This window comes from Bos javanicus, chromosome 2 (assembly GCF_032452875.1).
Source record: "Bos javanicus breed banteng chromosome 2, ARS-OSU_banteng_1.0, whole genome shotgun sequence".
Taxonomy (NCBI): Eukaryota; Metazoa; Chordata; class Mammalia; order Artiodactyla; family Bovidae; genus Bos; species Bos javanicus.
In genome coordinates this window covers 88006792-88031712 of record NC_083869.1, presented here as the reverse complement: position 1 = coordinate 88031712, position 24921 = coordinate 88006792, and the positions used below count along the sequence as shown (strand labels likewise).

Genomic DNA, 24921 nt, shown 5'->3' with positions numbered 1-24921 from the left:
ATTATATTTGCCTTTTAGGGAGCATTACATGCATGATAAGACACTTCAGTTTGTCTCTGACTCTGTGTGACCCTGTGGACTGTAGCCTGCCAGACTCCTCTATCCATGGGATTCTTGTCCATGGCAAGAATACTGGAGTGGGTCGCCATTACCTCCTCCAGGGCATCTTAACAACCCAGAGACTGAACCTGTGTCTCTTATATCTACTGCATTGCAGGCCAATTCTTTACCACTAGCTCTACCTGGGAAACCCTAGGAAGCATAAATGTGTCAAGATAATTACTGTAAATTGTTGGAATTAACGATATCCAGGCTCTGTACTGGCGCTTCTCTGGTGGTTCGGATGGTAAAGAATCCACCTGCCAATGCAGGAGACATGGGTTTGATCTGTGGGTCAGGAAGATTCCCTGGAGAAGGGAATGGCAACCCACTCTAGTATTTGTGCCTGGAGAATTCCATGGACAGAGGAGCCTGGCAGGCTACAGCCCATGGGGTCATAATGAGTTTGACATAACTGAGCAACTAACACATACAACAAAGCTCTGTACTAAGGGCTCTATATTCAGTCTCACAATATTTATGTGAGGTCAGTATTTTTATTGTTGCATTTTACAGATGAGAGGATTGAGGTACGGGGAAATGATGGAACTTGCTGTGGTTACATGGTTAGTAGGTAGAGGAGCCAGAATATGAGCAGCAGCCATTTGACTTGGAAGCTGGAGTTCTTTGTCATTATGGTGTCTGCTTCCCAATTTGATTTCCTCAGGCAAGGGGGGTGGGAGGCATGTTCAAGTGGGAGGGGACATGGGTAAACCTATGGCTGATTGATATTGATGTTTGGTAGAAACCAACACAGTACTATAAAGCAGTTATCCTTCAATTAAAAGTTAATTAATTAAAAAGAAAACCAATTCAATTTTCTCAATTAACACTTGATACCAGCCCAAGTAATATTTCTATTTGTTTTATACCAAGGAAGGAGGACTGTATCTCAGGAAGGTATTTCCAAAGAAGGTTAATACTTTAGACAAGACCTCGTTTGGAGGAAAGGCTTGTTAAGAAGAGTTGCTCCAAGTCCCTGCCAGGCTGGAAGAGAGCAGCTTCTGGACGTGGCGGTCCTGGCACTTCTCGCACCTGCAAACTCTGGCAGGTAGTTAAGCAAAGAGCATGACTTCTAGGTGCAGGTTAGTCAATACGGTGTGAAAAAGAAAAAGCACACACCACTTCCCATTGCCTGAAAATAGCGTGTGTCAACAGCTCTCTTCCAAGATGTAGAAACCAACCTGTAGCAGCTGCTCTCTGTGCAGGCATTAAGTGGTAAAGACACCTGTATGGGTCTAATTCCAGCCCAAACAAGTCTCCTTCCGGCTCATCAAGGTAGGGAGAGAATTCATCTAAATGGAGATGAATAATTTCAATAGAGTGATTGTCTATCATTTCTGGTAGAGATTCCTCCCCCTCTACTTTTGTAAAAATTGAGGTATAATTAAACACAATAAAATACAGGCATATTAGGTGTTTGGTTACATGGATTTTGACAATTTTTATACCCATGCAACCACCAGCCGAAACTAGAAATCCCTTTTATGTCCCTTTCCAGTCATAACTCTGCTCTCTTGAGGTCAGCACATTCTGACCTCTCTTCTCATAGATGAGTCTTGCTTGTTCTTGTATTTTATATAAATGAGAGCATTAGGAGATATTCTGTTGTGTCTGGCTACATTGTGGTATAAACTTGCAGCAGAACACTCCACAACAATAAAAAGAAATGAACAACAGCACACAATAGCATGCATGAATCACCTCTAGAGGTGTGTGTTAAAGTTTACAGAATTCGATGGCTTCATGTTACCTTTGTATTCTTAGTAACCAAATGACCCACACAGTTGTCTTCTACTTGTTTAGGAGTTGCTGGCTTTGTTTTTTCTCCCTCTAATCTCTTATAATAGAATACCACCTTTAGGAGATGGTCAGGTTATACTCAGGCTTCCCAGGTGGTGTTAGTGGTAAAGAACCCACCGGCCAGCGCGGGAAATACACAAGAGAGTGGGTTCAATCCCTGGCTCAGGAAGATTCCCTGGAGGAGGGCTCAGCAACCACTTCAGTATTCTTGCCTGGAGAATCCCATGGACAGAGGAACCTGGCGGGCTCCAATCCTTAGGGTTGCAAAGAGTCAGACACAACTGAAGCGACTTAGCATGCACACACAGGTTATACTCAACTTATGGGCTATCACGATAATGGATTTTTAAAGGGAATTTAAAACTGTGGAGTGTTTTTTTTTTTTTTAAAGGAAATATGTTAGACATGTCCCATGGTATCTTTTTAGTACTTTCAAAAGTCAGAAGCAGTAAAGGAAGCAAGGAAGCAGACCTGGCCTCTGTGGATGGCTGTCCAGTGGGTGCTGGATGTTCATTTCATGACTACTCCATGCTGTGTGCTGTGCACTTTTCATTGTCATGAGAGAGAATGTTAGGAAAACTATCCCCACAAGAAAACAGCTTTTCTTGGCAAGTGAAATATGACTTAAGGAGCCAGAACTGGAGACATACGGTACTATGAATGAGAGCTGTGTTACTTTATTGGATCTGAGTCCAGGCACTATTTATACTGCAGCATATTCAGCACCAGATTGTTAAATCTTAATACTGAAACAGTGCATCATTTTAATATTTTTGTTCTGTTTATTCCCTGTTTTCAAGCATTATGTCAAGCATTGCGCATTCATTGATTTCATCTTGGACAGGACGTGCCCTGACCAGAAAGTTCATTTCCTATGATTGGAATTTTGCCCCATAGCTATAAAGCAGCATCTTGTGAAGCTTTTAAAGGTTTACTTGGGTATACAGGTGTTATCTCTCTTTGATGATAAAATATATTTTTTGAAAGAACAATGTAGCTGGAACTCACCTGTGTTGCCAATAATAAAAATAAAAATGCTGTTCCTCGTCTATCACTGAAGCATGGCTGTGTGGGATGTGTGGCAGTTTTTGACATCTAGGGGACCTTTGGATTTTTTTGTAGCATACAAATAAAATGTTTGTTTCTCTGTGTTGTTTGTGAAATGGGTTTCTCTTTATATTTTGTTATCAGTGTATGGGTGCCCTGTGCTCCAGATAAGGTCCATCTGGTGAATAGCCTAGCATTTTCATCATGCCTTGCTGAAGCTGTCCTGTGAATCTGTCCAGGTCTGACCAGGATTTTTATTCTCTCCATTGTCACGAGTGTTTACCATATGTAGCACAGGGGAAGGGTACCACTGTCACTGTAAAAAAGGCTGAGGAACTATCAAAGGGGTAAAAAAAGGAAGTTGAAGGCATCTCTGCTGTTTCTGATCTGTGGTCAGTCATTGTGCTATGGAACACAAGCCCTCCGCCTGGTGAAACGTGAATTTAGAAGTGAATTCTCATTGCTTCTTCAGCTCCAAATGCTATTCACACTGGGGTTCGCACCACAACCAGGATGTGACTGTGTGTGTGCTGAGCCCACACACAGGAATTTTCTTGTACAATTCAAAACTGAATCTTATATTTACTTAAGACTTGCTTTTTTTTTTTTTTTGTCTATGAAATCAGCAGTTCGGTATATTTAGCATCAGTCTTAAGTTAGACTGTGAAATAAGACTTTGGGGGAAGGAAGTGTCCGTATGGTTTTCTAAGTAATTTAAGAAACAGGAAAACATAAAAAAAACTGATTGTCCGTGATTAAACCTCATCCTTTCATTCTCATCTTCCTGTATAGTTAACTCAATTGTCGGCCAGAGAGAAATAGGCTATTGCACGGGGTTGTCAAATATCTGAGTGGGCCTTGAATGTTGGCTATTGGATGACCTGCTTAACATTGAACAAACAATGGGAGGGTTTAATAAATAGCAGCTATGTGTTTATTATGTTTTTCTTCCCTGTGCAGGAATAATCAAGCTGGGGAGGTGGAACCCTCTCCCCCTCAGTTACGTGACAGATGCACCTGACGCGACAGTGGCCGACATGCTGCAAGATGTCTATCACGTCGTGACGTTGAAAATCCAATTACAAAGGTGGGTGTCTCTGAACATCTGCCCTTCCTTACTCTTGGAGCTGCTCCGTCGATCATAGACTCGCTGCAGAGATCAGCTCATCCTGCCTTTGTTAATTTCTTGACATTGGATGAAATGAAAAGAGAAAAAAAAGAAGAGGAGGGGAAGGGGGCCCTTCACCAGGCATCTTTATAGTCCACATTCCAACTGTTTTATGTTTTGTTTTCAGAAGCAGTGAAGTGGTAACTTAGGGGGAGCTTGATAAATCATTAAAAATCTGCAGCCCATAAAGGGGCACTTTCCAAAGCCCCTAATTTAATGAGTCCTCTGGTTAAATGCTTAGTACATAATACTTGAAGAATCAACACCTCTGCTGTTTCAGGCTTGTGTTTGAGGGGTGGGTTGGGTGCCTGAGTAGCCTGCTTACCCAGAGGGCGCTGGCACTGGACTTTGCTTTCCTCTTTGGTAGCCTGCAGAAGTTCTGGGAATGGTTCCTTTTTTTCAGATACAGCACTCAAGACAAAGCATACCGTTAAAGAATCTAGAGGTTCTCTGCCATACCTTGTGTTGTAAAGTGCCTGCAAGTTATATCCCTTATATTGTCCTTTCCTCTATAGGTTTTGAATTTACCCCCTTTCAGAGAATTTGCACTTTAATAGGGACCTACCATTCCTGTCCTTGTCTAGGAATACTTTAATGTCTTTAGTTATTTTTTGGTTAGGTAAGTAACATCTCTAGATTGTTCTGTGAGGGTTAAGGGTGAAAGTGAAAGTAGGCCTTCAAATCTGATGAAGCTTCTGTTACATTTAACCTTAGGAATGGCCAATAATTAAATTTAAGTTGCAGAAGTTTGTAATCACACTGCCATGCCATTTCTATCAGCAGGTTGGAAAAATCATATTTTTAAAAATTGGCATTTCTTTATCTGCAAAATGACTGTTTTTCTCAGGCTAGTGTGATGGGCAACTGAAAGAGGCCACGATGGGCTCTGCTGAGGCCCTAGAGAAGCAGTTTTACTCCCTTTCCCTCATTTCGAGCCCAGGTTCGACCCTGTTCTTTGACTATGCTTTACAGGACGGGGGGTGACTGCTGTACTCTACACTATTAGGGTTTGCATGTCATTCATTCTTCCTCTGTTTTCCAGTTGTTCGAAGTTGGAAGACTTGCCTGCAGAGCAGTGGAACCATGCCACGGTCCGCAATGCCTTAAAGGAATTGCTTAAAGAGATGAACCAGAGCACATTAGCCAAAGAATGCCCTCTCTCCCAGGTCAGTGTCTTCAGAACAAACGAAGCAGCCGTGGGTGTGCTGTCTAGCAGGAGGGGCACTCCCGCTCAGACAGTTGTCTTTATATTCACACTACATCGTGTTGTTCAGTTGCCCAGCTGTGTCCGACTCTTTGTGATCCCATGGACTACAGCATGCCAGGCCTCCCTGTCCCTCTCCATCTCCCAGAGTTTGTCCAAGTTCATGTTCATTGCATCGGTGGTGCTGTCCAGCCTTCTCATCCTCTGATGCCCTCTTTTCCTTCTGCCCTCAGTCTTTCCCAGCATCAGGAACTTTTGCAATGAGTCCCCGGTGGCTCAGCTGGTAAAGAATCCACCTGCAATGCAGGAGACCCCAGTTTGATTTCTGGGTCAGGAAGTTCCCCTCGAGAAAGGATGGGCTATCCATTCCAGTATTCTTGGGCTTACCTGGTGGCTCAGACAGTAAAAAATCTGCCTGCAATGCAGGAGACCTGGGTTTGATCCCTGGGTTGGGAAGATCCCCTAGAGGATGACACTACATCTTAGGTGGGCAAAACTATGGAGATTGTGGTGAATTTTGTTGTAGAGGAGAACTTATCACTTACTAGAGCTCCGATGTAGTAGGAGTCACATTAAAACATTTTACACTCATTCTTTAACTTCTCATACATGTCATAGGAGGTGTGTATCAATATTTCTATTTTATAGATCAAGAAAACAAGGCTCAGAGGCACTTTACCTGCATAAGCTTACTCAGCTGGTTAATTGCAACTCCAGTTGAGACCTCCCTTGCCAAAGTTCAGGCTCCAGATTGCATTTCTTGGTCAATGAAATGGGTCAACCATGCCAAATACATCTTAATTTGTTTATGTTTGTTTATTGAGCCTTTTCTAGGTCTAGCAGAGAGAGATGATCTTTGCATCATATATGTTCTATAGAGATTTTGTGGTGAGTTCAGCATGTAAAAATGCACTGTGAGAAAAAGTGGTACTCTTTCTTTAATGAACTGATCATAAGCTATAACAAGTCACAACAGTAAGAGATCGAGAGGATGAAAGGGACGAATGCAGAGGAAGAGCTTCTGTTTCTGTTTGTGTTCATGGGTGAGGGCACCACTTTTTCTAATAAGATGTTTTAGTGGCTATAGGGAGTGGCTTAGAACAGCTGTGAAGTGAACTCAGGTTGACATTATTTAAAGCTATGAATGGAAATCCATTTTCTGGTGTGAGTTGCTACACTTGATTTAAGACAGTAGGCTGACTGCATGTCTGTCAAGTTCAAGGGATGATAACAAGAACTATGGAAACTTGATATGTCCTGAGCTATGTTCTAGGATAACAGTCTTTGGGGGAAGTAGGAAGCCTAGTGGTTAAGAGTCAGCATTGAGAATCAATCAGATCTGGGTTCATGTCTTGGCTTACAAGCCTCTGTGACCTTATCTATTTCTTTGTAAGTAAAACCAGGAGAGTAATAGCTCTGAGTCATATAATGAGGAGTAATGAGATAAATCACATAAATTCTTGGCCTAGTACTGGCATACAATGATACTCCATAAATAGTACCAGCTGTTATTATTGAGACATGATATTGTTGGTGTGAACGGAATATTTTTTATATGTGTCTTGGAGAGTGTTTTGGAATAGATCCTCTGAGACAAAGCCTGCTATTAATATCTTTGATTCCAAAAAAATCAAGACAGCGTGCACCTGAGTGACTGGTAGATGGAAAGGGACACTAGTGTTTCTTGACCATCAGTCATGTCCCTGCTTCTGTGCTCACAGCTTTCGTAGGCCATTTCAGTACCTCCCTGTTGGTATGTTTTGTCTAACTTTTTGTGACCTTTTGGAGTCACACCAGGCTCCTCTGTCTATGGGATTTTTCAGCCAACAATACTGGAGTGGGTTGCTATTTCCTCCTCCAGAGGATGTACATAGGATTAAAGCTTGTTGCTAGAATTTTTATTTATTCCAATGTGATTAGTTATGAAGTTCTAAAATATATATATTTTGAATTATTCTGATCACATATAGGGACTGGATAAAGAACAATTTAGAGAAACAATTCAGTCATTTGTCTTAAATTTTACAGTTAGTCACAGTTAATTTTCTCTTGGATTTACTTACAAGTCAAATTGGGCTTTGCCTGGAAGTAGACAAGCTCCTAACTTAATATCACCAATTCGGAATTTTATCCAGGGTTTTTGAGGCCTGCAGAAATTTGGTCAGTATTGATCAGTTGTGATTATTTGGTTTGGTTATAGCTGTAAGGTGTGACTAGAGATACAGCCTGCATGGAAGGAGCCCACATGAGGAGCTGAGAGCCCTGAGCTCTACTCTCTCTCTCTCTCTCTCTCTCCCTCTTTTTTTCCCTGGCTGAGCCATGTGGCTTGTGGGATTGAACCTGGGCCCTGGGAAGTGAAAGGACCATGTCCTACCTATTGGACAACAGGGAATTCTTGAATCTCGGTTCTTTTGTGATCTGGGGCAAGCCTGTCCACTCTCAGAGCCTCATTAAACTCGTCTGTAAACTGGGCATGATTGTATCCACATATGTCATGTAATTCGCAGGGTTGTCTTGAGCTTCGAATGAGAACATCTTTACCCTTGCTGTAAAAATGCTTTTGCTCCCCCATTCTCTCTTCGCATTGCTTGCCCACCGAGTTGCCCAACCTCAAAAGTTTCTTTTCTGTCACTCTCATAGTAGATACTATGGGTTCTACCACCTCCATATTAAAATCTTCCTCCTTTATGCCATTGCCTTGTTTAGACTTTCATCACCTCTCTTGTGAAATATTGTAAGTCATCCTGCGTCATAATCTTTCTTCTGGCACCTGCTTCTCCAACACTAACATTGTATCATTTCCTTGTCTATAAGCCTCCAGCGGCTCCCCCTGCTCATCCTATAGGAAGAACAGACTGAATACCCTGTGTATACCGTGAAGATGACAGATACTAGTCTGATTTCTATCAGTCACCTTCCTCCCTCTACCTACATCTACTCAGTGCTCCAAGTGTATGCAACTGAAACATTTAACATTGCTTAGACTTCACCAAAATACTCCCAAGGATGGAAACAACCTAACTACTACCCTTAGCATTTCCTCTACTCCATGCACCTATGTTTTTGATATTTTTAAAATTGCCGTAGAAACCTCTTTACCTGTTCAATCACTAGCCTCCCCTGTCTACATGAGACTAGTCCTCAAGGGAGATGTGCCATGTTCACCTCTGGCTTCGGTGGCCCCTGTGCACAACGCCGGGGACCTTGGAGTCCTTCGGTGTGGCACTTCTTGGCTTGTGCTGTGTGATTTCTCTTGGCTAGCACGCCCTACTCTCTTCTGCTTGATGAAATCTTTCAAATATCAGCTGGGAAGTCACTTCTGGTGAAGAACCCTGACCTTCTGATTAAAGTAGTTGCTTCTGCTTTTAGTAACCTTTTGGACACACCCCTGTCAGAGTACTTATCACAACCTGCTGTCAGTGTTATCTGCCAGTTCTCATCACTTAATGGACTGCCTCACAATAGCAGAAGCCATCTCTTATCTTTTATCTCAGTGTTCTCAGCATTCAGCACAAAGTGTATCTTGCATGTAGTTGTTACTGTAAGGCAGCAGTTTTAAACTTTGGCCCAACTAAGCTTTTGGGTTGGATACTCTTTGTGATTGGGGAATGAGCTGTGATTCTGTGTATTATAGGATGTTTAGCAGCATCCTTGACCTCTACCTACTAGATGCCAGTAGCATTCCCCACCCCACCCAGCGCCAGCCAAAATGTCTCGACATTGCCAAATGTCCTTTGAAGGGAGGAAAATGATTCTTGGTTGAGAGCCACTGCTCTAAGGTCTTTAATTAATTTAATAATTAAAATGTTTTAGAAAGTTTTATAAAATATAAAGTTTTATTATTTTTACAGTGTTCTTGGCAGCTCTAAAATATTTTGAATGAGAAACAATGAATATAGTACTTTGGTGGTTGATGCCCCCAGAACATTTTCAATCAAACGGGGGCTCTTTTCTATTGCTTACATATGGGGGATATTTCATTCAGGCTTCTGGTATGTTGTGTGATTTTGGAAAACATCACTGGAGTACTCCTTCTCAGCCAGCAAGGGCACATAATATACGTGTCTGCATTAATCCTATGCCTGTTACTCTGAAACATTCTGGATTATTCACTTAAATTGCATAGCTGGGTTGGATTTCAGTGTGGAGATAAGCTCACTCATTTTGTTGGTGGTTACCATAGAATAGGTGAATATATTTTTATTCAACCTGTATAGTGTGAAAAAGAATGAATTTTTGTTTATAGAAGGTGAAACAGTAATTTAAAAATGTATTTTACCAGCTGGAGTGGAGTCTTAGTTGAGTCAGGTACTCTACGAAGGATTGGGGGTATAGTGGTGAAGATGAAAGAATCGAAGCTTTCAGCCTAGGAAGAAGAGAGTGGAGCACCCAATAGTATTTCACAGGAGAATGGTAGATTATTGGGCTATTTAAAATATTCTCAGTTCATGAGTAAAAGACTGGTTTTGAAATATTCTCCCTTATTACCCCCACGTCAATCCATTTTAAGTATTTCCTCACTTAAGTTTGGCAGTTGCATAAAAGAATAATTCAGTGGCTAGTATATGTTTTCTTGAATATCCCAGTGGTCTACATTTCAAAAGAGCAGGCTTGAGGGCAGAAGGAAAGAGTGGAAAAGTCCATAAAAGGGCAACAATTGCAGGCTGAGGAATATATATTTAAAGACAGGGAAGTCGTGATTTAGCTGTTCTCTGTCTAGCCAGATGCTTAGAAAGTATAGGTTATGTTTGTGTGTCTGTGTATTTATTTTTGATTTCACCTTTCAAAATATGTTTAAGTGCTGACAGCTTCTTCCTTTTCCTCTGATGTCCTCCTGAGTCACCACTTCCAGCCTCTTCCATCAGCCCCATTGTCTGTCCCAAGCATCCTAATTTACTGTACCTTAGGCCTGCTGCTGCTGCTGCTAAGTCACTTCAGTCCTGTCTGACTCTGTGCGACCCCATAGACGGAAGCCCACCAGGCTCCCCCGTCCCCAGGATTCTCCAGGCAAGAACACTGGGGTGGGTTGCCATTTCCTTCTCCAATGCATGAAAGTGAAAAGTGAAAGTGAAGTCGTGTCCGACTCCTAGCGACCCCATGGACTGCAGCCTACCAGGCTCCTCCATCCATGGGATTTTCCAGGCAAGAGTACTGGAGTGGGGTGCCATTGCCTTCTCCAACCTTAGGCCTAGGTCTCCCTTATTAAATGGTCTCTAACTATTCCAATTTGAAAACATTATGAACATGTCTTTCTGTGGCTTACTAATTTTTTATTCAAGGAAAAGTTAAAAGACAAAACCCCAGATCCTTAGGGTTTTAATCCATTAAAATAAAAAGATCTAGCAGTACCCACCTTAACTATCTCATAGGTTATTAAGATGATCAAATGGAAGGACAGTTTGCAAATGTCCCCTCCTCCCTTCCTAACGTTATCTCTGCAACACTACACATGCTTAAAACTTTTTTCGTGTATGTGGTAAAAATACATAATATGAAGTTTATCATTTTAACAATTTTTAAATTTATAATTTTATAATCCAGTATTACTAACTACATTTACATGTTGTATAATCATAACCCCCCACCCCCATCTATTTTCAAAACTTTTCATCACTCCAGATGAAAGTTCTGTAAGTATTAAGCAATAATTGCCTATTCTTCTCTCTTCCAACAGCCCCTGGTTACCTCTGTTCTATTTTCTGTCCCTATGAATTTACTTATTCTAAATGTCTCATAAAAGTAGAATCATAGAATATTTGTCCTTTTGTCTTGGTTTATTTCACTTGGCATATAGATATGTTTTTAAAGCAGCAGTGTCCCATGCCCCTAGTTGAGGTTTTATTGCCAAATATTTGAGGAACAAGATGACTGGTAGAAGTTACTGAACTGTGAAAATGTTATTGTATTATGGTGGTGTTTATGTAGTCTTTTAGAGACACAGATTGTAGGATAATGATTTGTGTCATTCTAAGCAAGTCTTGCCCATTGGAGGGGTCATTAAAGGACCAACTTAAATTGCAATATGCCAAAATAATCAGACAATGAAATCGTATAGCCAAATGGATCAATAGAAAATAACAAATTGATCATGCACTCATCTATAGACTAGTGACTGATCGGTATTGTCTTAACCAGTTGCCAACTGTCCATTTCATTTAATCTTAAATTCATGTATGTCCTGTGTTAACCAGGTGTTGACTGTCCCTTTCAGTTATTATCATGCAAAGTTGTATTAGTTCACGTCCAACCTCGTGAATCTTGTTGATGGGCACGCACAAATGACAACTTCAAAGTAGTTCCCAGCGGGTGACTGGGATGATGTCTGAGAAATGACTGCATGGAGGGAAGAAAGCTGACATTCACTGGCTCCATATCCTGTGCGCTAGGCGTTCTGCACAGATCTTCTCTCTGAATCCTTCCAGCCTCAGAGGCTAGTATCCATATTTCACTCTCACAGATGAGGGTGCCCCTGTCACACAAGCAAGCCCTTCCATGGTCTTTTAGGTAAGGAGTTCTTGAATTGACTCATGTCAGACTCCACAGCCCAGAGGAAGTATTTCTATCAACTAGAATGGCAGGAAGTTTCCATTTTGATAGTATAACTCAGAAATGGTGATGGAAAAGGATGTTAGAAGGCTGACAAATAACATTAATTTTTCATGATAAAATAATTCCTCCAAGTCATTTTTTCCCTATACTATACCTTCCTGGTGGCTCAGACAGTAAGGAATCTATCTGCAGTACAGGAGACCCAGGTTCAATCCCTGGGTCAGGAAGATCCCCTGGAGAAGGGAAGGGCAACCCACTCTAGTATCCTTGCCTGGAGAATCCCATGGACAGAGGAGCCTGGTGGGCTACAGTTCATCAGATCGCAAAGAGTTGGACACGACTGAGTGACTAACACTTTCACTTTCACTTCATATCCTTAACTGAAGTATTATTATGATCTCATGTTTAATACGGAGAAGGCAATGGCACTCCACTCCAGTACTTTTGCCTAGAAAATCCCATGGACAGAGGAGCCTGGTAGGCTGCAGTTCATGGGATCGCTAGAGTCGGACACGACTGAGCGACTTCACTTTCACTTTTCACTGTCATGCATTGGAGAAGGAAATGGCAACCCACTCCAGTGTTCTTGCCTGGCGAATCCCAGGGACGGGAAGCCTGGTGGGCTGCCATCTATGGGGTCGCACAGAGTCGGACACGACTGAAGCGACGCAGCAGCAGCAGCAGCAGCATGTTTAATAGTTATTTAACATATCACAAAACATAATGACAAGGCTAAAAACAAGCAAAGAATGCATATGTCATTCATTGCCTGCATCGTGCTCTTTCCTCTGTGCTAAGGTAGAAAGGATGGCCCTGAGATGCCAGCTTCCCCCCTACTTCTTGCTCTGATGTGGCATTCATTCTCACCAATGGAACATGTAACCATTCACTTTGGTTTTAAAACGGTCTTTTTAACAGTGAGTGTATTATGTATCTGCAGCTTAGCTACTCTTAGTATAACATTGCTGTTCAAACTAATCTCACTAAGTCAAAGGGAAAGTGGTGAAAAATACCCGATTATTTTATCTTTCTATTTTGGGAGGGAGGAAAAGGCATTGCTCAGATCTCTGTCTTTCCCAGTATACTGTACAAATCATCTTAACCTGTGTTTACTATTTTGCTTTTCCTATTAAGTTTTAAATTACCTTTAGGTCCCTTAACTTCCTCTGATTCTTAATTCCTTAGTTAGCTCATATAAAGGCCTGAAACTTTTTGTTTCATTTTTGTCACCTTGTTTCTTGCTTTGTCTAAAGAATTGGTTGCAGTATCTACTTTGGGCTTGTGTTCACTGATGGAGATGGTGGTGAAGATTTCCCAAGAAATAGTGTGGCCTAGTGGTCGTGTCTCTCTGTGCTGCTACCTGCTGCTATTTGACTTTGAGCAAGCTGCTTCTTTATTCTGAGTTTCTGGGTCCTTAGTCTGAAAAATGGAACCATACTTAAAATGATAGGTGACATCTCTTTTCTGGGATAGTCAAGAACAAACAAGTGAGTTTAAAATTTGTCTAAGGAAGATAAAAGAAAATTTGTTTTTCTTAGTTGTATAATTTCTACTTAGCTATAATAAGAATTAATAATAATACCATAATGTTCTCTTGCAGTTGCCTTAGAGCAATTTCAAATTAGTTAGCAAACTTTGCAGTAAGTAATTCTGGTATATTTTGAGTTCTCTTATTTTATTAAAAAATAACTTCCAAATATAAGTGGCAGAGGTGTCAGAGTGGCTGCAAATAAGGGATTTTAATCCCTTATCTACGTTCTTTATATTTAAAATTTCATGATTGGTTACAAAGAAGCCCACAACTTTCAAAAATTTTTCTGTAGTTAGGAGGATGTGTTAAACCTTTCTGTTTATTTCAGTACATAATGTTTATCATAAATAGCTTTGTCTACAATCACTGTCTGTGCTGTTTATGGTTGTGAGTAAGCATCTGAGGGGGGCTGCTTCAGTTGCCCCTCATACACGTCTTCCTCCTTTCTTTCTCACAGTCCCCCACTATGCAAAGTGAAGCATGTTTATTAAATGCAAAGTCAGTTTATTATTAGTCATTTAATATTGAGTGAGTGAGTGAAGTCGCTCAGTCGTGTCCGACTCTTTGTGACCCCGTGGACTGTAGCCCGCCAGGCTCCTCTGTCCATGGGATTCTCCAGGCAAGAATACTGGAGTGGGTTGCTGTTTCCTTCTCCAGGGTATTTAATATTAGTCTATTTAATTATATTTCTATTTAAATATATTTAATTATATTTTGATTTTAGTTGCTAAGTCATGTTCAACTCCATGGGACACCATGGACTGTAATCCACCATGCTTCTCTGTCCATGGGATTTCCCAAGCAAGAATACTGGAGTGGGTTGCTGTTTCTTTTGCCAGGAAATGTTCCCAACCCAAGGACTGAGCCTGGGTCTCCTGAATTGCACGTAGTCTCTGCACTGCAGGCAGTTTTCTTTACCAACTGAGTTACTAGGAAAGCCCTCTATTTAATTATAATATAAATATTAATATTTAATAAAACATAGTCCCATAGTTTGTGTTAAAAATAACAGCACACATATCTTTTGGGTTATTCATATCAGTATTGCTTTATGTTAACATGAATACTCAGAAGTTGGTTGTATTCTGGATTGAAAAAGTAGACTCAGATCTTGTTCATTTGTCAAAAAAAAATTGGGTATTCTAAAAGTCCAATTGTATGGTTGCTCTCAAATGATTGGAAAACATAAAAGAGCAATGTAGACTACAAAATTATATACATATTTTTAAAGCAGTGAATGGAAATTAGATGTTTTTTGGCAGGGTGGTAGGTGGGAGAGATTTTAATCATTACTCATCCCATTTTGCAGCAACTGTATCTCATCAGGTCCAAGATGCTGTTGATTGTAAGATGCATCCCAATTTCAGTGATATTAAAGTAGTGTCATCCCTTGGTATCCTAGGACCCCCTTGCAGATACCCAGGTTCTCAGATCTTTAAATAACATGTATAAAATAATGTAGTATTTGCATATACCCAGTGTACATGCTCCTATATACTTTAAGTCATCTCTAGATTAAATGCTATGTTCATAGTTGCACACTGCATGTGCTGCAGTATGCACAGGAAATTCAAGTTTTGCTTTTTGGAACATTCTGGAATTTGTTCCCCAATATTTTCAATCTATAGTTTGGATGCTTGGATGTAGAACCCATGGATACCGGGGGATGACTATATGATGAAATGTGGAAAATAAAAATTGTCTGTGTCCCAGGGCTGCTGGAGAACACCCTTCCTTGTAAAGTAAAAGTCATCATGTGCTTGCTCTACATTATCCCCTTTCAATTTTGTTTATAATAAATTGTTTTGATGTTTTAAATATAAATTGACACCAAAAAACATTAAGATGACCTTGTAGTATGTGTTTAGAGTATTCCAGTGAGGTCTAGTGATTCAGACAAAGGCAGTGAGAATATAGTAGTCTAATTTAGGGTTATAGAATGTTTATAGTTGAAACTGGACTAGTAGTACATAACATGATCTTTCATTTACAATATCCCCAAGAAATACCTCTTCTATTTTTAAAGCTCTCTTGGGTTGAATTACAAAGATTTGTATCAGTAGAGCTACTTTGAGGGTCAACTAAATGTAAAGAACTGCAGAGAATTTATATGAATAAAAGGTGCCACAAATTTGAAGAGACCTTTCTGGTGACTAAAGTTTATCATTATATAGGAAACTTTTTATTTACTACCCAGTTCCTTTACTCAGTTCCTAGCTTAAACCTATTGTTTTTTTCTGTGCTTTGTAGAGCTGGAAACTCATAATGATACAGGGAAGAGAACAAGCCTGACTGAATCTCAGGGTAGCCAACTCCTTTTTTTTTTCCTATTATCTTTTAATTATTATTATTGTTTTAGTATATAAGTTTCAGATGAGAAGAATTTACTGTTTGACATCTGTGTACTCTACAAAGTGATCACTGCCACAGGCCTAATTACCAAGCATTACCATACAGTTGAGCTCCTTCCCCAGTTTCAGCCACCCTGCAACTCTCTTCCTCTCTGGTAACCACTAATCTGATATCTGTATCTCTGAGTTTGTTTTAATTTTTTTTTTTTTTTAATTTTTAGATTCCATATGAGTGAAATCATACAGCATTTGTGTTTCTCTGATTTATTTCACTTAACATAATACCTGCAAGGTCCATTCATGTTTTTGCAAGTGAGAGGATTTAATTCTTTTTTATGACTGAGTAGTATTCCACTGTGTTATATACCACATTTGCCAACTCCTCTTTTTTAAATATGTGTGAGCCCAACTCTAGTATAAGACCATCTTTGATGAAGCCAATAGAAGCCCTGATATTTATTTTCTTGCCACATCAGTTCAGTTCAGTAGCTTAGTTGTGTCCAACTCTTTGTGACCCCATGGACTGCAGCACACCAGGCCTCTCTGTCCATTACCAACTCCCGAAGTTCACCCAAACTCATATCCATTGAGTCATTGATGCCATCCAACCATCTCATCTTCTGTTGTCCCCTTCTCCTCCCACCTTCAGTTTTTCTCAGCATCAGGGTCTTTTCCAATTAGTCAGTTCTTCACATCAGGTGGCCAAAGTATTAGAGTTTCATCTTCAACATCAGTCCTTCCAGTGAACACCCAGGACTGATCTCCTTTAGGATGGACTGGTTGGATCTCCTTGCAGTCCAAGGGACTCTCAAGAGTCTTCTCCAACACCACAGTTCAAAAGCATCAATTCTTCAGCGCTCAACTTTCCTTATAGTCCAACTCTCACATCCATACATGACTACTGGAAAAACCATAGCCTTGACTAGATGGACTTTTGTTGGCAAAGTGCTTTTTAATATGCTGTCTAGGTTGGTCATAACTTTACTTCCAAGGAGTAAGTGCCTATTAATTTCATGGCTGCAGTCACCATCTGCAGTGATTTTGGAGCCTAAAAAAATAAAGTCTGACACTGTTACCACTGTTTCTCCATCTATTTCCCATTAAGTGATAGAACCGGATGCCATGATCTTAGTTTTCTGAATGTTGAGCTTTAAGCCAGCTTTTTCACTATCCTCTTTCACTTTCATCAAGAGGCTCTTTAGTTCCTCTTCACTTTCTGCCATAAGGGTGGTGTCATCTGCATATCTGAGGTTATTGATATTTCTCCTGGCAATCTTGATTCCAGCTTTTGCTTCATCCAGCCCAGTGTTTCTCATGATGTACTCTGCATATAAGTTAAATAAACAGGGTGACAATATACAGCCTTGACGTACTCCTTCTCCTATTTGGAACCAGTTTGTTGTTCCATGTCCAGTTCTAACTGTTGCTTCCTGACCTGCGTACGGATTTCTCAAGAGGCAGGTCAGGTGGTCTGGTATTCCCATCTCTTCCAGAATTTTCCACAGTTTATTGTGATCCACACAGTCAAAGGCTTTGGCATAGTCAATAAAGCAGAAATAGATGTTTTTCTGGAACTCTCTTGCTTTTTCGATGATCCAATGGGTGTTGGCAATTTGATCTCTGGTTCCTCTGCCTTTTCTAAAGCCAGCTTGAACATCTGGAAGTTCACGGTTCATGTACTGCTGAAGCCTGGCTTGGAGAATTTTGAGCATTACTAGCGTGTGACAAGAGTGCAATTGTGCGGTAGTTTGAGCATTCGTTGGCAGTGCCTTTCTTTGGGATTGGAATGATAACTGACCTTTACCAGTCCTGTGGCCACTGCTGAGTTTTCCAAATTTGCTGGCATATTGAGTGCAGCACTTTCACAGCATCATCTTTTAGGATTTGAAATAGCTCAACTGGAATTCCATCACCTCCACTAACTTTGTTCGTAGTGATGCTTCCTAAGGCCCACTTGACTTCACATTCCAGGATGTCTGGCTCTAGGTGAGTAATCACACCATCGTGATTATCTGAGTCATGAAGATCTTTCTTGTACAGTTCTTCTGTGTACTCTTGCCACCTCTTCTGAATATCTTCTGCTTCTGTTAGGTCCATACCATTTCTGTCTGTTATCGATCCCATCCTTGCATGAAATGTTCCCTTGGTATCTCTAATTTTCTTGAAGAGATCTCTAGTCTTTCCCATTCTATTATTTTCCTTAATTCTTTGCACTGATCGCTGAGGATGACGTTCTTATCTCTTCTTACTGTTCTTTGGAACTGTGCATTCAAATGGGTATATCTTTCCTTTTTTCCTTTGCTTTTCGCACCTCTTCTTTCACAGCTATTTGTAAGGCCTCCTCAGATAGCCATTTTGCTTTTTTGCATTTCTTTTTCTTGGGGATGGTTTGCTCCCTGTCTCCTGTACAATGTCACAAACCCCATCCATAGTTTCTCAGGTGCTCTGTCTATTGGATCTAGTCCCTTAAATCTATTTCTCACTTTCACTGTATAGTCATAAGGGATTTGATTTAGGTAATACCTGAATGGTCTAGTGGTTTTCCCCTACTTTCTTCAATTTAAGTCTGAATTTGGCAATAAGGAGTTCATGATCTGAGCCAGATTCAGCTCCTGGTCTTGTTTTTGCTGACTGTGTAGAGCTTCTCCAGTTTTGGCTGCAAAGAATATGATCAATATAATTTCAGTGTTGGCCATCTGGTGATGTCCACGAGTCTTCTCTTGTGTTGTTGGAAGAGGGTGTTTGCTATGACAAGTGTGTTCTCTTGGCAAAACTCTATTAGCCTTTGCCCTGCTTCATTCTGTAGTCCAAGGCCAAATTTGCGTTACTCCAGGTGTTTCTTGACTTCCTACTTTTGCATTCCAGTCCCCTATAATGACATGGGCATCTTTTTTGGGTGTTAGTTCTAAAAGGTCTTGTAGGTCTTCATAGAACCGTTTAACTTGAGCTTCTTCAGCTTTACTGGTCAGGGCACAGACTTGGATTACCGTGATACTGAATGGTTTGCCTTGGAAACGAACAGAGATAATTCTGTCATTTTTGAGATTGCATCCAAGTACTGCATTTTGGACTCTTTTGTTGACCATGATGGCTACTCCATTTCTTCTAAGGGATTCCTGCCCACAGTAGTAGATATTATGGTCATCTGAGTTAAATTCACCCATTCCGGTCCATTTTCGTTCATTGATTCCTAGAATGTCGATCTTCACTCTTGCCATCTCCTGTTGACCACTTCCAATTTGCCTTGATTCATGGACCTAACATTCCAGGTCCCTATGCAATATTGCTCTTTACAGCATCGAACCTTGCTTCTATCACCAGTCTCATCCATAACTGGGTGTTGTTTTTGCTTTGGCTCCGTCCCTTCATTCTTTCTGGAGTTATTTCTCCACTGATCTCAAGTAGTATATTGGGCACCTAACTGACCTGGGGAGTTCATCTTTCAGTGTCCTATCTTTTGGCTTTTCATACTGTTCATGGGGTTCTCAAGGTAAGAATGTTGAAGTGGTTTGCCATTCCCTTTTCCAGTGGACCACATTCTGTCAGACCTCTCCACCATGACCTATCCATCTTGGGTGGCCCTAGATGGCATGGCTTAGTTTCACTGAGTTAGACAAGGCTTGGTCTATGTGATCAGATTGACTATAGTTTTCTGTGATTGCAGTTTCAGTCTGTCTGCCCTTTGATGCCCTCTCTGAGCGCCTACTGTCTTAATGGGCTTTCTCTTACCTTGGACATGGGGTATCTCTTCATGGCTGCTCCAGCAAAGCACAGCTGCTGCTCCTGACTTTGGACGTGGGTTATATCCTCTCAGCCAAATAGATTGACACTAGCCAGTAAGACAACAGTGTTAATGAAGATGCATCTAAAATAGCAATAAAGTAGGGAGGCCAAGGAGTGGGAGAAATGTGCATTATTTGGGACCAGAGTGATATGGGTTGGTTTCCTGGTGTTATGGGCCAGGGAGAGTTGAGGGGCAGCTCCAGGCAGGACTTAAAACACTTTCCATTTTAATCAGCTTTCTAGGACACTTTGCAATAGAAGGTTTAGCTCTGACTACTGCCATAGCTGTATACTTATGCCTTTCCAGAGGGTAAGATTCATACAAACCACAAAGAAAGATTACAAGTACATCTGTAATTATTCACATACACTAGAGCGGCTGGTACATCTGTTATTAGACTGCTTTCATGTTAAATTTTTCATTATTATGACATTTCAGTTTGGCATTTTAAAATTTCATCTTTGTCCCTTTTCATCTGTTACATTTTGGTGCCTCAGATATCCCACATCAGAGCTGCGTTAGGCACAAGGGAGCAAAAAAAAAAAAAAAGAGACCTAGTCAGTGTCCTCAAGGGTCTCACAGACTGGGACAGGGAGGAGAGCTCAGCCCGGAGAGGGAAGGAACTAGCCCAGCTAGCCAAGAGACTTCTATACTCCTTGTTAATAAGACACAAAGCAAAACCCTGTCTCAGGAAGATTAGGGTTCCATTGATCCTCTAAGGTAGCATGCAAGGCTCGGAAGTTCTGTGATACACTCAGGTGATACTAGCTCTGGGTTTCCAGGGCTGTGTTCAGAGCCTCAGATTAAGAGAGTTCTCTTTACTATCTCCCCATAGAGAACAAAATTGTCATTTAGAAATCAGCGACTGCAGGCAGGACAGCCATCTGCTGTATAGAAAGAACCAAAGAGATTTCTGTAAATTGAATTAGGAATCCCCACTCCCCTCATCAGTACTGTGTAGTGATTAAAAAAGAGGGAGCCTGTGAGCTCAGAGAGGAAACTGTCTTATATGGGAGTCTATGCAGGACTGTCTACTGGTGTTTGAACTTTCTGGTAAATAAGTTGCCAATGCCTTGATTTATTGTTATCCTTTTTATCTTGACTACTTCGTCAAAATGCCATTAGAAGTTCTATGATTTCCTTCAACTGCTTCATATCTGGGGAAACCTTTTGTAAGAAAGATGAGATTTCAAGGCAGGATATAAAGCCTTACATGGGTTATTTGGATTTCCTGACTTGTTTATGTCCATTTGCTTTTAGACAGAATTTGCAGAAATAAAATCTGTGTGCAAAACATACACATATACTATCACAGTCATTCAGGTATAAGTTAACATCTGCCACGAATGTTGGTCCAAGCATGCCATATTGACTGAAAACGTATCTCTGTATGGAATTTAATTCAAGGTGTGCAGTTATAGGGCTTTCCCTGGTGGCTCAGTGGTAAAGAAGTGTCCTGACAATGTGGGAGACACAGGTTTGATCCCTGGGTCAGGAACATTCCCTAGAGAAGGAAATGGCAACCCACTCCAGTATTCTTGCCTGGGAAATCCCATGGAGAGAGGAGCCTGGCGGGCTATAGTCCATAGGGTCACAAAAAGTCAGATACAACTTTGCGACTGAGCATACACGTGCAGTTCTAATTTTTAATTTTTCAGTGATGAGTCAGGTTATGTTCCCCTTCTCTTTCCTTTTAACTGCAATTTCAAACAAATCAGCTAAGGGGTTGAGCTGAGGAGAGAAAGGAGTATGAAGAGCAAGAAGGAATCAGGTACTTTAGCACTCAGAAATTTTGATGCATTTTTGGTTGAAACACAGTACAAGTGTTATGTTTAGTTCCCCTGCTCTAAAATAGCACTGTTAATTTTTTCATTTGGTGAATTTTCACACAAGTGCTAATCACACGTTTCTATAAATTATATTAATTTAACTTATTTCCCTAAATGTTGTTCTGCAGTGTGTAGCACGGATGTTCTCAGATTCTTGGCTGTGTAAGCTTGTTGCAGTTGGAAGCTGAACAGAAATATCTGAAAGGCATTATTTGGATTACAGATGCAGGAGCATCTGATCTCACCTTTTGCTGGGGTTCCTAAATCACAAGTGTTCTTTGGCTTCGCAGTCAGTCTACATGTCCTGTCCCCTCTCTTTGACATTGTTCCCCACCCCCACCCCCCCCCCCCCCCCGGTTGCTTTTTTGAAGAAAGCACTGTCATCTACAAGTTAAAGAGCTGGTAAATTTTGGTAATTGTGTTTAATAGTTTAGTTTGTAGGAGAATGACTTCTTCAAACTTAAAAGACAAAGGAGATTGGTATAGACTATAATGTCCCCTTTCTTGTCCCTAAAAAGGAATACTCATATCAAAAATAACTTTTTTTTTTCCTTTGCAGAGTATGATTTCATCCATTGTAAATAGCACATATTATGCCAACGTGTCAGCAACCAAGTGCCAGGAGTTTGGGAGATGGTATAAAAAGTACAAGAAAATTAAAGGTAAATTGGCTTATATTTTTGAAGCTGATTTTCAGTTTTTTAGGTCAAGGAATTGTTGACTCTTGGAAATTTCTGCTGATTTAGATATAACTTTTTAGTAAAAAATTTATATAATTTTTTCTAAAGGTAGGATTTTTTAAAAATTGAACTATAGTTGATTTACAATATTGTGTTAGTTTCAGGTGTACAGCAAAGTGATTCAGTTTTTTTCCAGATTCTTTTCCATTTTAGGTTATTAGGAAAAAGGATATTGAATATAGTTCCCTGGACTATATAGTAAATCCTTGTTATTTATTTTATATATAGTGGTGTCTGACTGTTAATTCCATGCTCCTAATTTATCTCCCCTTCCCCTTTTGCCAACCATAAGTTTATTTTCTAAGTCTGTGAGTCTGTTTCTGTTTTGTAAATAAGTTCATTTGTATTATTATTGTTTTTTATGATTCAACAAAAAAAACGATATCATATAATATTTGTTTTTCTCTGTTCTGACTTCACTCAGTATGGTGATCTCTAGGTCCATCCATGTTACTGCAAATGGCAATATTTCGTTCTTTTTTTGTGACTGAGTAATAATATTCTGTTGTATATAAATATCATATCTTTATCTGTTCATTCACTGATGGACACTTAGGTTGCTTCCTTGTCTTGGCTGTTGTAAATAGTGCTGCTGTGAGCATTGGGGTACAAGAAAGGGTTCTCTTAATATTTTCATTAAGGGATCCAAACTGGCTCCCTTAAAACTAAGATGGCATTAAAACTAAATTCTTAGCATAATGTATGAAGTTTATAGTTTTCACAAGAGATGCATGTGAAGGCTGAAATCTTTAAAAATATTTTGAAGTGGTATGTTTTAGACAGGCATGTCTATTTTAAAAACTCAATCAATAAATCATTTTCATTAATTTATTAATGTAATTTAAAAGCAGTCATTCTAGGTTAAATTAGCACTTATAGTTTAAGTAGCAGTTAACAAACTGAAATGAATGTGTGGTATCAGGAAATCTTTGATCTGAAGTGGAGTTTTGATGTTGTGTTTATTTGGAGATAATTCCAAAATTGTGGTTAAAGCAAAGGGACTCTGTAGTCAGGAGAATTTGTATTCGGATCTTTGTCTTCTGTTTGCTAACTGTGTGAGTTTGAATAAATTATTTAACTGTATGAAGAATCAGTTTCCTGAAAACTGGAAGTAATACAACTAAGTCTCTAACTAGCTACAAGGACTAAATACCTTAATACCGGCACAAAGTAATCTCTTAATCATTGTTACAGTATTTTAGTTGTTGTTTATTAATAGTAGTAGTTCTACTAGCAGTAATATATTATATATGGAATTGTATCTGGTACTGAATATACAGTTCTCTTATTATCAGTTTAATAAATGGCCTACTATTTAGGCCATCCAACCCTTTAAATATATCAATCATATTTGGCCTTTGCAAATTTGCAATGTTGGAAAAATTCTCTTCTTCCCACCCCAATTCAAAGGCTATTCGATTCAAATGCTACCAGCCCCTGAGGAAATTGGGGGAATTTGGGGGAACAGAACAGATTGGTGTTTGAGGGTCCTTCTAGTCCATATTTTGCGTGACTGTGACATCCTCTGTTGCGCTTTATTTGGGTATTCAGAGCCTTGCTAGTGGTTTACTGCCCCTGTGGAGAGGGTTAAATGGCAATTTATGGTGGACAGGTAAAAGTAAAGGAAGAATTTGTTTGTTTTTATTACCCTGCAAGTTTTCTCTAGGGAAACCGTATCAAAGTAATCCCTGTTTTGTGCTGTTTTTGGGAGTTTGTTTACAAGGTTAACTTTTGAAGAAATGAACTTTATTCTCATTGGTGGCACATTTCTGATTTCAAAGGAATGAGAGCATTTTATGCTAAATACATTATTTGTAAGGAAAGTCAAGAGGTTGAACTACCCAGTAGAAATTAAGTTCACTGAAAATTCAATTAAGATCCATTCCTTTTCAACATATTCTAAAATTCTTTAGACTTTCTCATTTCTGGTTTGGGGACTTGCTTTAGAATGTTACTAATATTAACTCTTGTACAGGATAAGATGAATAACTCCTTATTCTAAGACATGATTGTGTAGTTCGGAAGTGTTTCTTTTCTGTAAGTGTTGTCTCCAAGTTTTTCCTTTAAAATCAGGTTGTTAAAGTGTTTGAACAATATCCTCTTTGGCTAAAAAATCAAAAGAATCATAGTGCTTCAAGGTCATTTGTTAGATCTCATTTACTTGCTATTATAAGAAAAAGGAAGAGAATGTACGCACTCTTTTAATAGTTTGCAGTATAATTCTAAATTCAGAAAGACTGGAAATTTCACTGTAGTATTCTCAGAATTGCCACTGCAGAATCTGTGTGTGTGCGTGTGTGTGAGTCTGTGGTATGTGTGTATGTCTGTTCGCATACACATTAACACTTACGTCATCTACTTTTCTCATTTCTTTCTTAGAGATTCAGTTCTTCAAGCTCTGTTTTTTTCCTTCAAGATAGTAAATGCACAGTTAATTCTTTAAGTGCCATAAAAGCAGACTGAGACCTTGATTTCAGGAGGTCAAGGATCCACACCTGGAGAGGCGGCCAGACACTATGTACACATACTATTCAAAGAGATGGCGCTAGTCATTGCTGTTGAAAAGTGTGTGTGTGCATGTGTGTGTGTCAGTAGGAGGAGAAAAGGGAAGGTTAAGGTATGTGTGAAGTAAACACAAGCTGCCGTAAAACAGTTCAAGTGGTGTTGATTCATCAACCAAGGGAGTGGGAGGAAAAACAAAGAATTCATGACAGGTAGAATGGTGTGCAGAAAATAAACACTCCAGAGAAGTGCATTTTATTAACCTTCAACCTTCAGAGAAAAGGAAGTGTTGGACCTATGCAGGAACGTTTCCA

At 39.9% G+C, this 24921-nt stretch overlaps 1 protein-coding gene across 3 annotated transcripts in view; it reads left to right on the top strand.

Moving 5' to 3' along the window:
• The window catches only part of SATB2 (SATB homeobox 2), a 203190-nt gene that overhangs the window by 79382 nt on the left and 98887 nt on the right, over positions 1-24921 (top strand). For all 3 annotated transcript variants that reach the window (XM_061380931.1, XM_061380924.1, XM_061380939.1), the window contains 3 exons: positions 3910-4036; positions 5160-5283; positions 21925-22027. In XM_061380931.1, the coding sequence (XP_061236915.1) occupies positions 3910-4036; positions 5160-5283; positions 21925-22027 (354 nt within the window). The remainder of the gene's footprint in view (positions 1-3909; positions 4037-5159; positions 5284-21924; positions 22028-24921) is intronic.